The sequence below is a fragment of the Vigna unguiculata genome, chromosome 1 (genome assembly GCF_004118075.2).
Source record: "Vigna unguiculata cultivar IT97K-499-35 chromosome 1, ASM411807v1, whole genome shotgun sequence".
Lineage (NCBI taxonomy): Eukaryota > Viridiplantae > Streptophyta > Magnoliopsida > Fabales > Fabaceae > Vigna > Vigna unguiculata.
The window spans coordinates 36812599-36827692 of NC_040279.1; the positions used below are offsets into that span (position 1 = coordinate 36812599).

General features: G+C 34.5%; 2 protein-coding genes and 2 non-coding genes across 4 annotated transcripts; 1 reads left to right on the plus strand and 3 right to left on the minus strand.

Annotated features, from left to right (window-relative positions):
- The first annotated feature begins 414 nt into the window (after positions 1 to 414).
- LOC114183619 (homeobox protein LUMINIDEPENDENS) lies at positions 415 to 8735 on the plus strand. The gene is made up of 13 exons (XM_028070703.1): positions 415 to 811; positions 1075 to 1102; positions 1204 to 1334; positions 1577 to 1920; positions 2009 to 2102; positions 2193 to 2286; positions 2967 to 3093; positions 3172 to 3223; positions 3306 to 3349; positions 3503 to 3591; positions 4082 to 4507; positions 6672 to 7216; positions 7721 to 8735. The coding sequence occupies exons 1-13, from the start codon at positions 638 to 640 to the stop codon at positions 8636 to 8638; spliced, it is 3066 nt and encodes a 1021-aa protein (XP_027926504.1). The 5' UTR covers positions 415 to 637; the 3' UTR covers positions 8639 to 8735.
- A 2184-nt stretch (positions 8736 to 10919) lies between these two features.
- Positions 10920 to 10995, minus strand: LOC114165689. Its single transcript, XR_003599756.1, has one exon. It is a non-coding gene; the product is annotated as a small nucleolar RNA Z155 (small nucleolar RNA).
- Positions 10996 to 11158: 163 nt separating this feature from the next.
- On the minus strand, positions 11159 to 11256 carry LOC114165664. The gene has a single exon (XR_003599749.1). It is a non-coding gene; the product is annotated as a small nucleolar RNA R41 (small nucleolar RNA).
- Positions 11257 to 12159: 903 nt separating this feature from the next.
- LOC114183138 (zinc finger protein GAI-ASSOCIATED FACTOR 1-like) lies at positions 12160 to 14794 on the minus strand. The gene is made up of 3 exons (XM_028070046.1): positions 14423 to 14794; positions 13456 to 13852; positions 12160 to 13254 (listed from the first exon to the last, which is right to left on the minus strand). The coding sequence occupies exons 1-3, from the start codon at positions 14613 to 14615 to the stop codon at positions 12267 to 12269; spliced, it is 1578 nt and encodes a 525-aa protein (XP_027925847.1). The 5' UTR covers positions 14616 to 14794; the 3' UTR covers positions 12160 to 12266.
- Between the last annotated feature and the right edge of the window lie 300 nt (positions 14795 to 15094).

Here is a 15094-nt window from a genome sequence, read left to right on the forward strand (position 1 = left end):
CCTTAAAGAAAAAAGTTCTAACGTGATTTCAAAATTAAACAAAAATATTATTTACAAACAGAAGAAGAAGAAGAAGAATTTATCATGAACATTCTATGCCATTTCCATATCAAATTAATTACAAATTAAAATGTTTTTTATTATCTCCGCATATAAAAAAATTATGATTATTTATATTTAAAATAATAAAATATCAGGTTATTTATACATATTTAGTTCAAATTATCACAGAAAAACATTTTATTTTTTTAATGGTACAATAAACCAAAAGATAAAAAACCATATATTTTTTCGTACAATAAATTATTTAGTTTTTCGTACACAAATATTTATTTTAATTAGTTCTTAAACATAAATTCAGTATAAAAAATAAAAATTATAATTTTTAACATGCCTCAAAATTAATTCCTGAAATTCAACCGAGTCCCGAACATGGCCTAATTCTCTCTCGGTCTCATCCGACACAGTAGTACTCTATCTGACTTTCTCTCTCCAAAATTAGCTCCGAGCCAAACCCTAACCAGTTCCCTTCCGAACTGGAAACCAGAGAGAAACATTGAGATTCATTCAATCACCTTGACTTAAATGCGTGTTGCTACGCATTGCGTTGAGGGAACTTCGATCTTCGTTATCAACGATGGATGCGTGGAACGAAGATTTTGCGGAGCAGGAGATTGGGAGCTCCGCAGAATCGTTCCAAAAGTTTTTGCTTTCGCAGAAAGATCTCTTCCACAGCCAGATCGATCAGTTTCAGGAAATCGTCGTTACGCAATGCAAACTCACCGGTGTCAACCCTCTCTCTCAAGAAATGGTGCGTTCTCAAACATTTTCATCTCTCTTTGGTTTGTTTAGCTTTGTTTATATCTCATTGTTTAGTTTTGGTTAATGGAAAAAGTGAAGAGCCTCTTAGTTTGTTTCCAGAGTTAATGCTGTGTACTTGGAATCATTTGAACTCTTGAAAGCGTTCTTAGAATTAGTTGTGAACACATTCATGTTATAATTTTGTTTTTGTAGCAAGTGATTTGAAGGCGTCCTCGTTTGTGTGTCTGATTTTGTTCATTTTTTCTGGTGCAGGCAGCTGGTGCTTTGTCAATAAAAATTGGTAGGTTTTTTGGTGGGGCAAGATTTATTTTTTTGCAGGCTTATACACAATTATACTCTTTGTTCCATATTGGATGTCTCTGACTTAATTCAAATTTGCAGGAAAAAGACCTAGGGATTTATTGAATCCAAAGGCTGTAAATTACATGCAATCAATTTTTTCGATTAAAGATTCTATTAGCAAAAAAGAGTTGCGCGAGATCAGTGCTTTATTTGGTGTCACAGCGACACAGGTTCATATTACTGTACTTTCTTTCTGTTGAGTCCTTTCTATCCGACGGTTGTGTGCAATGATCTATGTATTTGAGATGTTATATATATATATATATATATATATATATATATATATATATACCTATTATACATTTTGTTGCAGAAGAGGGTTGTATTCACGTTTGAATTTCATGTTAAGATTACGCGTTGCTTGTTTACTGTTTTGCGTAAATTTGTGAATATCTTTGTATGTTGGTTTTAGGTGCGTGACTTTTTCACTGGGCAGCGGTCAAGAGTGAGGAGACTAGTGCAGCTTTCAAAAGAGAGGGCACTAGGTTCCAATTCTTCTGAAGATCCTCAGGATGATAAAATAATTCCTGATCCTGTGAGACTAATTAATCCAGCTTCCGTAAACTCTACTGTCCCATCCAATGCTGAAGAAGCATCTTGTTCAACACAGGATGCTGCCTTGTCTGACCTAGATGATTCAGATAAACATTTTGTTGATAATATTTTTAGTTTAATGCAACAAGAAGAGACATTTTCCGGGCAAGAGAAATTGATGGAGTGGATATTGACGATACAGAATTTTTCAGTATTGTTGTGGTACACAATTAGCTTTCTCAATAGCATGATAATATTAAATTATATAATTTATATTTTCTGATTTAGTTTTTCTGCTGTATGCTTGTAGGTTTTTGAGCCGAGGGGGTGGAATAACTTTAGCTACTTGGTTGAGTAAGGCAACTGTTGAGGAGCAAACTAGTGTCCTTGTTCTTATCTTGAAGGTAAATCTAAATACTTGGTTAATATTTTGTGTTGGTTTTAATTGGCACATATCTGAATACTATCTAACTCTCTGGTTAATTATTTTACAGGTTCTTTGTCATTTGCCTTTACATAAAGCCATTCCCATGCACATATCAGCTATATTGCAGAGTGTAAATAAACTTCGGTTCTACAGGACATCAGGTGTGTTTATATTTTTCTGGTTCAGTGCCCATCACACTTGACCTGATCTGTTCGCAGTACCCCCCTTCCTCTTGGTGTCTATTGATATTGTCCTTAGATTTACCTGGATAACATGTATTTGATGATAACTGCAACGGGCTAATATTTGATAACGGCCTAGGACATTTTCTTGCAGTAGAAAGAAACACCTTAGCACGTGGTTAGCTTGTTTGGTCATGACACCCATTCATATAGTGACAGTACTGGTTCCAAGTTGTCATATATGGCTGTTTCATTGTTTTTGTGTTCATATTGTGGAATGTCGATCAGGACCTGTGTTTGGGATTTAATATTCATTTTAAACATGAAGTCCAGGTTTTCATACATTAGTTTCGGATTGTTATGCTGTTTGTGATATTTAAGGGAGCAAGATAGGTAGGAGGAAGAGGAGTTGACAATTGAATCCAATTCTTCCTTTAAATATTATCAGACAGTAAATAGTAGATAAGATATACTTTAACTTTATTTTGAGATGTTGAAGTCGTGTTCTGGTTGACTGATGTTACACTTCCTCCTTTTCATTTTGTTCAATGCCTGTTATTAGTGTCAAATCTTAGTTTCGTAGCGGTGCTGTTTGATGCCACTTATTTTAATAACTTGATAAACTTTCTGAATTATAATCTCACTGATTTGGGGATCAGACATATCAAACAGGGCAAGGATTTTGTTATCAAAGTGGAGCAAATTATTAGCGAGGAACCAAGTAATAAAGAAGCCCAATGGTGTTAGGCCTTCTAGTGATGGACATAAAGATTTGATTTCTCAGAGGCAAGCTTGCATTCTCTTTTCCATGAACAATTTGTTGAGACATTCTTTCTCAATTATTATGATTTTAATTATTTGCAGGATTGGTCAATTTGTGGGCTCTGAATCATGGCATTCCAATATTGATGTTCCTGTAAGTGTTTTCTTATATATGTCTCAGCTAGCAACTCCTTTTCAGTTTGCATATTTCTTAGCTGGTTCTTTCTTGCTCTCAGGAAGACTTTCTTTCACTTTCAAGCGAATGTCTGGACAACTTCAGGTACTTGTAGGTTGTTGGTGATTGCTTCCATTCATCTGTTTCCATTCGTTTGAATAAATCTTTCTCCAATAGTTTTATGCCATACTTGTTTGAGATAATTGTCTTTGCTTTTGGTAGTTTTGAAAATGCTTCATGTTTTTCTTCTCTGTTCAGGAAAGTGGGATCTCCACAAGCTGCGAAATTGTTGCCTTCTAGCTTCGATGATTCTAATAAAAAGTCCACACTTGGTGTATCTTCATCTCGTATCCTTGTATATTTGTAACTAACTGGCTTACTAACTGGTAAAATTGGAATTAATCCCCAATTTGATCATCGATGGAGTTTTATCAAATTGACTTGTATACCTAATTGGTCCTCAAATAGTATATTTGGTCGAAGTGAACTATAACACTTGGACTATTTTGATGTCAAAATATTATCATTGAAGAGAACATATATAGTGTCAGCGTTTCAAGGATGAAAGTGGTGGGTTACTTGTGATAAATGCTAACAGCACATTATCTGACATGCTTTATTTTAACACATTATTGGCTAAAATTTTTAGATTTATGTAATGATGTTGGTGCTACCTCTTATTTACTGCGGTTCTCAATAAATTTTAATCAATAATAATGCATTGAAGAGAATATTGTCAGCGCCCTCTTACTCAAAATTGCCTATGGTTCATGTCAGTTGTTGAGTCACACGAAATGTAGGCTATATCTCTTTTCTATTCCTTAACCCTTCTAACAGAATCTAGAGAGCGCCGAAAAGTGCAATTGGTGGAACAGCCAGGCCAAAAGTCGGTTAGCAGAAGTTCACAGGTGACAAGAGCAGGGTCTGTAAGTCAAGGTCGGCCCATGTCTGCTGATGATATCCAGAAAGCAAAAATGCGTGCTTTATTTATGCAGAGTAAGTATGGGAAATCCGGTTCAAAAGAAAGTAAAGAAACAAAGATTGATAGTCTGAATAAACAACCTCAGACAATTCCTGCCAGTATTGCAGCTTGCTCTTCTAAAGTTCCTACTCCTCCCAAAATTGATGAAAACAAGAAACCTTTGTTACTTGCCTCTAAAACCAGCAATAGGCTAGAAGCTTATTCAAAACCGAAAATGGATGTGAAGGAACCTCTCTGGGAGAAGTGCATGAGGATTCAGATACCATGGAAAACACCAGCAGGTACATTTGCAATGCTTTTGTTGGTTTCATCAAATATATCAAATTTATGTCCTATAATATTAGGCTAGAAAATTGGGAAAACTCCCAGCGAATAAATGAATGATAAGACATTGAGAAAATAGCATATTGACAGGTTTACTGACGTTGAATTAAAAAGAGGTATATCTTAGTCAATTTTCTGCATATTTTTTTGGAAGACTAGCAGACGCTTCTTTGCTAACTCTATTGACCCTATATCCTTTTGTAGTTTTATCACCTTATATAAATAAATAGAGCAAGAGTTGTGGTCTAACCTTATATTCTGTATATTGAGCAGATACGCCTAAATTTAGTATTGTTCAAGAGATTAATAAAACATTGCCATACAAATGTACAACTTGAGTTTTTTAGTTTCAAATACTAACGCGGATTTGTTTGAGGATTTTGGGATTTTCCTCTATTTCAATTATTTCGGTCGGACAATGTTCCTGATTGATTTCCCCTACATCTTATCTGCACAATTGTGATAAAATGGCGTGATACTCCTAAATCTCTTATTAAGAATGGGCTTAAGAATATGTCGTTTGAGGACTTATAATTGTCTATGACGAGCTATACTAAATATTGAGGTGATTTCAGGGACAAAGGACCAATTTTACAAAATGGCATTAACATGTAGATCATTGTTACAATATTTTTAAAAGCAATGATTTTACAGTCCGAATTTCTTGTAAAAAAGTTCACATGTATCGATATTAGATGCTCTTTGTTCCTTACATATGTTCCTTTGCATCTTTGCCATGATTCATGGGAGGGAACAAAAGTTAAAGCATGGATGAATTGGTTTTAGCGTGGCCTGGTATTAATTAATCCATGCTTTTATTTTTGCTATAATGAGGAAGGCAACAAGGAAATTCAGTGTTTCACTAGGATCCATGATCCTGAGATATTGATGTGTAGTAATAGTAATGATAGAAGTATATGCAATAACTCGGGCCAAAGATAAATTGAAATTAAATAATTCTCACTTAAAATACAACAGGGGTTCCAAGCCCCCATAATTCAGTATTAGGCATATGTGGTGACACATTAGACTTTCAAAGTTAAATTTAAGCATACACGCGAACACATTAGATTCTCAAATTTAATTTTACTTACTCCAACCCGCCTTATATGATTGTCATTATTTTCTTACACTTAATGAATAAAAACTAGGATGAAACTTTGATTATGAGATAAAAAAGGGAGCTCTTTTCCATGTGTTATTCCAAGTACAGGTTATATATGTTTCATTTGGGGTAGCGATATTCCTTTGTAATTTGCAATATGATCACAGATCTGAGTGAGGCACTGTTTGTAATTCATATTTGTGGGACGAATGAGTTTGTAATTCATATTTATAAACGTAGTATAAGTTATGGCAGTGGTTGCAACTTGTAAGTCTCGAGTATATATAAACTGCAACCTGCCATGATATGAATTACAGCACCGAATTAATCAAATCTGAGTGTTGATTGGCGTCTATAACTTTAATTTGGTTAGCCGCGACATACAGGAACTGTAAACAGCAAGGATTGTCCGTTTTCGTTTGGTGAATTCTGTGGTACTGTCTGGTGTATTTGTCACCCAGCCTTCAATCCTTGAAAACTCATGAAGGGTTCTGTGATCGTTATAATAAACGAATATGATTAGCTTGATTCTCTTTTATTCCTTTTTCACTTATCATGGAACATTATCAAATTGCCTCATCCGGGGCTTGATTTTTGTACATTAAGTTCATTAATTTGTAAATCTTGTAATGTATAAATAAAATTGGTAAATGTTGTGATGGGGGCAGTTTCTAGTATTGCGGTTACAAGGTTTTCAGGTCGTGGATTATTTGTAGTTGTCACCGTAAGAAAACACAGCCCAGATTTTGAAATTTCAGTCTCTGTTCTTGAATTTGGCCGTGGCGCTGATCGAATGTTTCAGAGACAAAATTGGATGTTTGAATGAAATAAATTTACACCCGATATATTTTAGGTGGTACAAGGTGTGGAAATGAGATGGATTTTTCTTTTTCTGTCGTTTTCATAGTTCTTTTAATGTGTAACTCAAGTAAGCAACACCTTTCTTAAATTTCTCCAACCCATTTTTCTTAGGTTTTAAACCTTTCCTTTTTGGTTCCTTTTTCCTTATTTTGCAGAAGTGGAACTTAAAGATAGCTGGAGCGTTGGTGGCGGAGAAAATAGCAAAGAGGTTGATGCTCAGAGAAACAGAGACCGCAGGGAAAAGGAAACTATATATAAAACTATCCAAGAAATCCCACCTAACCCCAAGGAGCCTTGGGACCTTGAAATGGACTATGATGACACTTTGACGTTGGAAATTCCTATTGAACAGTTACCAGATGGTGACGGTGCAGACATAACAGGTTCCCCCAATCAGGTTGCAGCTCATACTGTTGAAGGGGTGGCCTCCACTTCGACAAGTGTGGCTCCTGCTGAGCCTGATTTAGAATTGCTTGCCGTACTGCTGAAAAATCCAGAGTTGGTATTTGCCTTAACTTCAGGACAAGCGGGTAGCATACCGAGTGAAGAAATAGTGAAGCTGCTTGACATGATCAAGAGAGGAGGTGTGAACTTGGGTTTAAGTGAAAATACAAATGGGAGCTATGGCACGACTGTAAAAGCCCAGGAGAAGGTGGAAGTTTCGCTCCCATCTCCAACCCCTTTAAGCGATCCAAGAACGGTGCGTGATTTGAGTTCATACTACCCCTATTTGTCAAAGATCTTATCATCATTCCTGATGTCTCCTATTACAGTGCCATGCACACCCAACCCCACTTTGGCCATGTTGGCTTATACGTGTTGAGAGTGGAGAGCGTCTAACACTTTAATATAATAGCATAGGCTGGGCTAAATTTAGATAAATCAATTGGTTTCTAAGTTTTCTTGTGCTTTTTATATGACAAGATTTTGCACGGTCAGGTCCTTGCGTGGCACCAAATAACTAGTCTATATAAGCAAACAGCTAACTTAGGCAAACAGGTTTCCCTACTTCCCTTGGAGTAGTTGTACTGGCATTTAGAGTAGCCAATTGTGTGATGCAAAAAGCCCCTCAATATTTTCGTACATTTTACAATTTTCAACGTGATAAAATCTTTGAAATCCTTAATATTTTCATCAATTATAAAAAAAGAAAGTATTGGTTACTGCATTAACTAATGTGCTCCCATTTTATTAACTTTTTCAGAATGGATGGAGCTCAGAAGCATCAAAAAACCCCTTTTCACGGCGAAGTGTAGCATCCGATAGAATTATCCAGAACCATGCTGCAGTGACAACTACCAACTTACTAACTCAGATTCCCATGACTAGCACTACTACACTAAGGCAACAGCCAGCAGTAGTGGCTTCATCTTCGAGGCATCTCTCAAGCACAACAGTTTCTCCATATTCACTGCATCAGACAACTAATGTTAATCCTGAAAAGCAACAACCACTGGGGCATGTACAAGTATCATCCTCAAATGTAGGTTTAACCATGAAGAAGAACTTAATTACCAATGCACCTTCAGTTAACTATTCTGGCACTCATTCAACTGTAGCAATGCGGGGTAATGGCACCAATTATGTAAAACCCGTACATAGTTTGAGTGTACAACATGAGGGTGTGTCTAATTCCTTCCCACAGTCATCCTTCAAGTTACCCTCACCAACGCCATCAAATTCAGCCTCACAGCTGCAAAGACATCAACAACATGTGGTCCAGGAAGCCCATTACACCGAACCTCCTTATTGTAACCCTAGCCGTTCCTACCCACCACAAACCGAAAAATCAGACCATGGGTCTGAAAGAGTGTGGAGAACTAGGCAAGATGTTGCATTCAGTTCTCAAAGAAATCCTAACAACTATAGTACAATGGTTGGGGGATCCAGGCAATCTGGTTTGTGGGATAGAAATAATCAAGGAGGGGAAGATTTTGAATCATGGAGTCCTGAAAATAGTCCAACTAGAAATCCTAGACATATACCAGGTAGAAACTACCAAGAGTCAAGAGTGAATCATGGAAGAAATCATAGACCTGAATGGTCAAGACAGAGGGGTTCTTCTGAACACTGGGACCCTGGCAGGCAGGAAAATAGAAAGTGGCATGATCAGAGGCGATAAGTTTTGTGCTGAGATTGATTTGGGATTTTATCCGACTCATTAATTTTTCGGATGTATAGAATTGGATTGAATTCTGATAGCAATATATTTCTTGTTATTGGAGAGTGCAGATGGATCTTAACCACATCATCAGCATGGAATGATTGTAGGAAAAGGACGTCATTACATCATCTAGCCCGGTTCTACATTTGTAGCATCCCTATAGTGTAATGACTAATGAGTTTCACTTATTAATTGTAAAAAGAATACTATAAAACTAAAATTTACCCAAAAGGATTGATTCTGATTCACTCATCTTGTGTTTTCTTTTTTTATAATATTAGGCTTAGTTAATAGCTGAGCATTTTGGAGGCTCGTTCCGGCTTTTAGATAAGAAGTTAAGGTGAGTTGTTTTAAATTTCACTGACTCTTCAAAAATTTACCATGAAGACTTTTTGAAAATTTACCATGAAAACTACTGAGTATTATTGAAACCGGTCCGTCCGAAGACGCATCAGAGATATTGCGATAAGGGAATTATTAGCGCATCAAAAATCGTAAATTTGATATTTGAAACTGAAAAATTGATCTAATCAATATTTACAAAGGAAGGTGATTATATATACTAGCGTAAAACAGGCGTTATCGTGTGCCTGTGTGTCTACATTTTATAAATATGTGTGATATTATATTAATAGATAATAATATTATAATGTTATTAAGTTAATATATATATATATATATATATATATATTAAAATTATATTTACTAAAATAAAGTGAAACGATAAAAGAATAACCGTTGATAAATAAAGAAGAAGAAATAGAAATATCTGATTTTATAAAACTTTGTAAAAGTAACGGTCAATTTTTAAAAATTTAATAAATTATTATATTTAAAAGGATAAAATTGGTATTTTGAAAAGTGGACACAAAAAGGGAAATCCCCTTTATATATTTTTAATTGTTATTTTTAATTAAAATAATTATATTTTTATTTATATCTTTTAAATAACTTTTAATTTAGACTTAATTATTTTTAAACTAAAATAATTATTTTATTATAATTAAGTTATTATTTATTTAAATTTAGTTATCTTTTATTAAATTAATTATCCACAACAACCGTCGTTGTATTGTTTGTGTGTCCATATTTTTTATTTGAAAATAGCGGTTATTAGTTAACAATTATAATTAATAATCATAAAAGGATAGAATTAGGATAAAAATTGTGCACACAAATTATTAGTTTTATACGTAGATATAGTTAAAAAAAGAAACGTGCAAATTGGTCTATTTAATGAATATACTTTTAATCATTGATTTAAATTAATCATATTAAAAAGAGAAAATTTTGTTAATTAAGAAAATGGAGATTATATTTTTAATAAAATCTAGTTAAACTAAAAAGTGTAATGAATTTTATTCAAATTAAAAAGTATTGTTTTAAATATCTTTAAATTAACTCTCAAGTTTATACCATAAACAATAACATTATAAAATCCCCTGCTGCTGTCAACATTTTTCTTCAAATCCAAGTTGAATCCAATAGCACTAAAAGCTTCAAATCCAAGTTGAATTGCTTACAGGCAACTCATCAGAGTTGGCTCATTCTGAAGCAGAAAAATGTTATCATTAAAAACTGTCACGTTTAATTGAATAATTTTACTATTTAAAAAGTAATGAATAATTTATTTTTCCTTTTATAATTAATTATTCATAAAATAATAAAGCTACATCTTATTCAATGAAATTGTGAAATTTATTTTTAGTTTCAATAATATATTTGTAATGTTATAAAGTACCCATAAACTTTTGTTTAGTTCAGTGAACAATATCACTTTGTTTATTTCTATTGGATATTAAAATTATTTTTTATTTTATTTTCAGTTTAAGAGTAGTATGATTACTAAAATTAAAAATAAAAATACAAAATAAATTTTGAAATAAAAAAGAGTTACTATACTATTTCTTCGGTTTGAAAAATCAATAACATAAAAACCTTATTCAGTAAAGTTTTATTCTATTATTCAAATAAAGTTCTAAAACCAATTAAATATTAAATCAAAAATCATTAATACTGTATCGTAATTAATATATTTTCCCATAATTAATATATTTTCCCAGGGATTTAATCAGACTTTTTTTCCCGTAACTAAAATCTCAATTCATCCTTTCATTATTTTATTATATTTTATTAGTCAAATATTTTTTTTGAAAAACAAAAACTATGTTAAGTATTAATCAAAATATAACATTTAAACAATATTAATTAACCTAGAATCGAATTCGACTGATTAAGCCGGAGATCAGATAATTGTAGTCTGTTTTTTTAATTCGACATATATGAATTCCGAATATTATATCATCACTTCAACGGCTCTTTCCATTCTCCTGCGTGATTACTCCTTTCTCTATATTTTTTTTTGAATTTGAAAATTCTTTAGATTTGAAAAGTTCAAAAGAACGACAACAATTCTTTAAATTCTAAAACCAACTAAAAAATAAAAAAAAGGAAAAACCATAAAAAATGATTTACAGTTAAAGGCTCAGCAGGATCCATTGGTAGTTTTGTAATCACGAAGGAACAATTTTCCGTTCGCTCATAAAATAGGTAGTTTTCAACATCATAGCCTTCAAAATCAAAACACAATAAACAAGAAAATAGTTAGATACCGACGCGAATACGCAGAGGCATGAAAGCGCACACCAAAGTGAAGAGTTCAATCCCAGACGAGGAAGAAGCAGAGAGAAAGAAGGTGGATGCTGAGTTTAAATAGGAAGAGTGGTCTAATTAGGGTTAGGGTTTGTGGCCGGTGATTCGTGTATCCAATGACGAAAACATCCTCCATCACGTATGGGCCTTTTAAAGGATGGCCTGGGCCTTCTTGTGTAGGTTGGGCTAATTCTTAAGCCCATTAGCTGAATTGGTATCAGGAGAAAAAAAAAGTAGGATACAATCGTAAATTAAATACATGAAGAAGATTAGTTTAGTTTTTTATTTTATTTTATTTTATATATATATATATTAATCAACATCTCCTCTTTTCTATGTTATACCCACTCACCCAACCTTCTTTAATTCTTCTTTAATTAAGAAGAACGGTTATAGTTCTTTCAAATATTTAATACAATTGTATATTTCATCTTAAGTTCCAAAGTACTTATGAAACTAGAAATCTCATGTCATTTAATTAATATGGGTATTCCCTGTTATATTCTTACCCTAATTAAGAAAGTAAATTCAACATCATTTAATTTCACCAATTTCATTTCAAAATAGGAAAAAATTAACTATGAACATGCATATTTTTTATAAAAATAGGATTTTTTTTTCATTTTGTGACAACTTACAACTTAATGGTAATATGATCATTTAAAAATTAAAGAAAAATAGAGAATAAGAGAGGATGAAGAGATTAATATGGCTTTTCTAAATCGATTTTTATTTTATTGTTCATTTTAATGAACACACTTCATCAGTTAGAGAGACAAGTGCAGTAAATTTATGAGTTTGGGATTAACTTTGATTGAGAAGGTAAACTTGCATTGAAATTGAGTAGATAATCTGTTTCAATTCCAGTTCTAACCATCAAAACGTTCAACACTAATTCTGTATAATTAGAAGCATACATGATAAAAATCTGTTCTCAAACATCCCACATGGGTTCCTCCATAGCTGAATCCTGGTGTGGAAAATGGTGATGAAAATGGTTCATGACTCTAGAAGTTGAACCACCAATGCCCAAAAAGTCATGAACAGTTGTCATGTCACTGCCTCCAAACCTTGATGGCTGCATCGGGTTACCTTCAACCACATCTCTTCCATGGATCAAACCAGAACAATTACTAACCTCTTGTTCAACATTCTTCATCAATCCAGTGTTGTGGTTGTGATCACTCCCCAGGGGCATTTGGCTGAACATTCCCACCTCGTTCATAGCAGACCCGGCAGTGTTGGAGTCAAAAACTTGTGAAATTTCTTGTCCTTTATGAAACAACTGGTTGATGAATGCTCCTCCACCACTCACCCCAGCCATGTTGGACAGATCAGGCTGTGGAGAGAAATGGTCGTAGGAGTTGTTGTGCTGCAGCATGGCACCGGAATACGGTGGCCTAGTGGAAGAAACATGATCAGGAGCAGAAGTGCTACTAACAAAGCCTTTTTGCATGATGGGGGAGTTGATGGTATTGCTTGCAGTGGCACCCATTTGGGCTGCTTTCTGTAACAAAGCTGTTGCAGACATCTGAGCTGAGGCAGCAATTAGTGCTCCGTTTTTGTTGTCTTGCAAGTAATTGAAGCTTGATGAGGTGTTGGAACCCAGTTGGAGGCTGGAAGAAGAGGGAGACATGCTTTTTGGGCCACCAAAAAGTGCACCTGCATTGGTAGAGAACATGCCCCCTCCCATGCTCATAGACTTGAATGGTATTGGGACAAGTTCTTGGGGGAGTGATTTCAGTGGGTTCTTAGGGTCATATACTGTGTTGGGACTAGTGTTCAGAGGCATGGTAGACATAAGATCCGGTATTTGACTCTGCAGGTTTGGTGGCATGCCACTTGTCAGACCCTGGTTCACTCTGTTGTTTTCCTCAGTTAATGCATCACAGAAAGCTCTGTGAGTGATAAAACTATCTCTCCTGCACCATGTAGACATATTCTCAAACATCTACCAGGACATTTTAATAGTTTTAACTTTTAACTGCTCAGTTGTCTGAACAAGGTGAAAATGAAAACTTACACAAGTTACAATTTTATCAGAACTAGAGTTAAGATCATCTCTAATACAGAGTGCAAAGTTCATAATAACCACTTGAATTGAATAAGAAAGGAGTTTGTACCTGGAAAATATGGTTCCACAATCACATTTGTATTCCCTGGTGCCACAAGTTTTCTGGTGGGCCTTCCAATCAGATTGCACTGCATATCTCTTAGAGCACTTGTCACATTTCCATTTCTTCTCGCCATGTTTGCGGCTATAGTGCTTTTTGATGCCAGTGAGGTCTCCTAATGCACGAGCTGGGTTATGGTGCACGCATGATGGCTCAGGGCAAACATACACACGTTTCTTCACCTCGGTGCTTGTTCGTTGCCTCAGTTTCCACGGAAGATTGTGACCTCTGCGGTGCAGCTGAAGGTTTTGGTCCCTCTGAAACCCTTTGTTGCAGATCTCACACACGAATCTATTTGTTGCCATCAATGTGGTTGGTGATAAAGCAACAACTTCAGCACTGGGGTCTATTTCATAAAACATATCCATTAGCAAATACTATGATACCATCTACTTCTGAAAACTCAGAAACACTCAGCACATAAAACATTTCACAAATAGTATGATACCATGCATAGAATTCGAATCAGGAACATTTTTTTTCCATTTTCCACATCGCTTTCTGCTTAACTTCCCTAGTTTGATAGCCATAGCCAGAAGCAAAAATACAAGGTTGTCTACTGTTACTTATTAGTTTTTTTTAGTCAAGATTAATCCTTTCAGCAATATTTACTACATGGTTGGTTTTTTTGAATATCAGTTTTTTAACAGAGTAGGATATGGAATCTATGGTGACTTCTTTAAACTCAATAGAAGGTTATCACTAGTTCATTACCTTTCTCTAATTCAATATTGATTCTGATAAAGTAAATGAATTTGAATTTTCTGCTGGATACCCGGCAAAGCAAAGAAACTAAACTATACATTACTATGAAAGCAAAAAATGAACTCATCAAACATGAAAACTTGATTTGTCAGTCTGCAATTACAATCAGAAAAAGAAAAAAAGAAAGAAAACTGAAGTTGAGTATATTTGCCTGGGGTTCCTGGGAGGTTTCTTTTCTTCTTGGTTTGTTGATTGGTTGAAGCATTGGTATTGCAAGCAGCAGAAGGTCCTGAAGTAGAGTCATGGAGCTGGTTTTGTGGCTGCTGGTGTTGGGTTTCTTGAAGAACTTCTTCCCCATTGTTTCCTGAGGAGAAGCTTCCTTCATCACCTGAAACATTTGACATTGGGAAAGGAGAGTGTGAGAGGTTAATAGAAGGTTCTGTGTGTCTTCTCTGATGTTTGTATTTTCTGGTATTGGTGATGGAGCTCACTAAAAGCTGTGGCTTGTTTTTTGGTGTATCCACTCTCCCTCTAGAGGAAGACAAAAGCTGAGAGAGTTTTTGGTTTGTGTTTAGGACTTAGAAACATGATACCAATATTGGAAGCTGGTGCTCTTTGGCCTTATATAATTATATATAATGCTTATGTGAAGACAACTATGTAAATGCCCCGAGCTTCTCGCTATTATTGTAGTATCGTAAACAGCACTTAATTCCCTTTTAATTCCTTAATGTTTATTTGTCTGCGAAATTTGAATTTCTGTCTTAAAACTGCATGACACTCTGATTTTTATAGTGCAATTTCAACCATAAATTCTTTTGTAGGTTTATTTATATATATATAACAAAATTGGACTAAACATTTCATGGGTATTAAAATATTT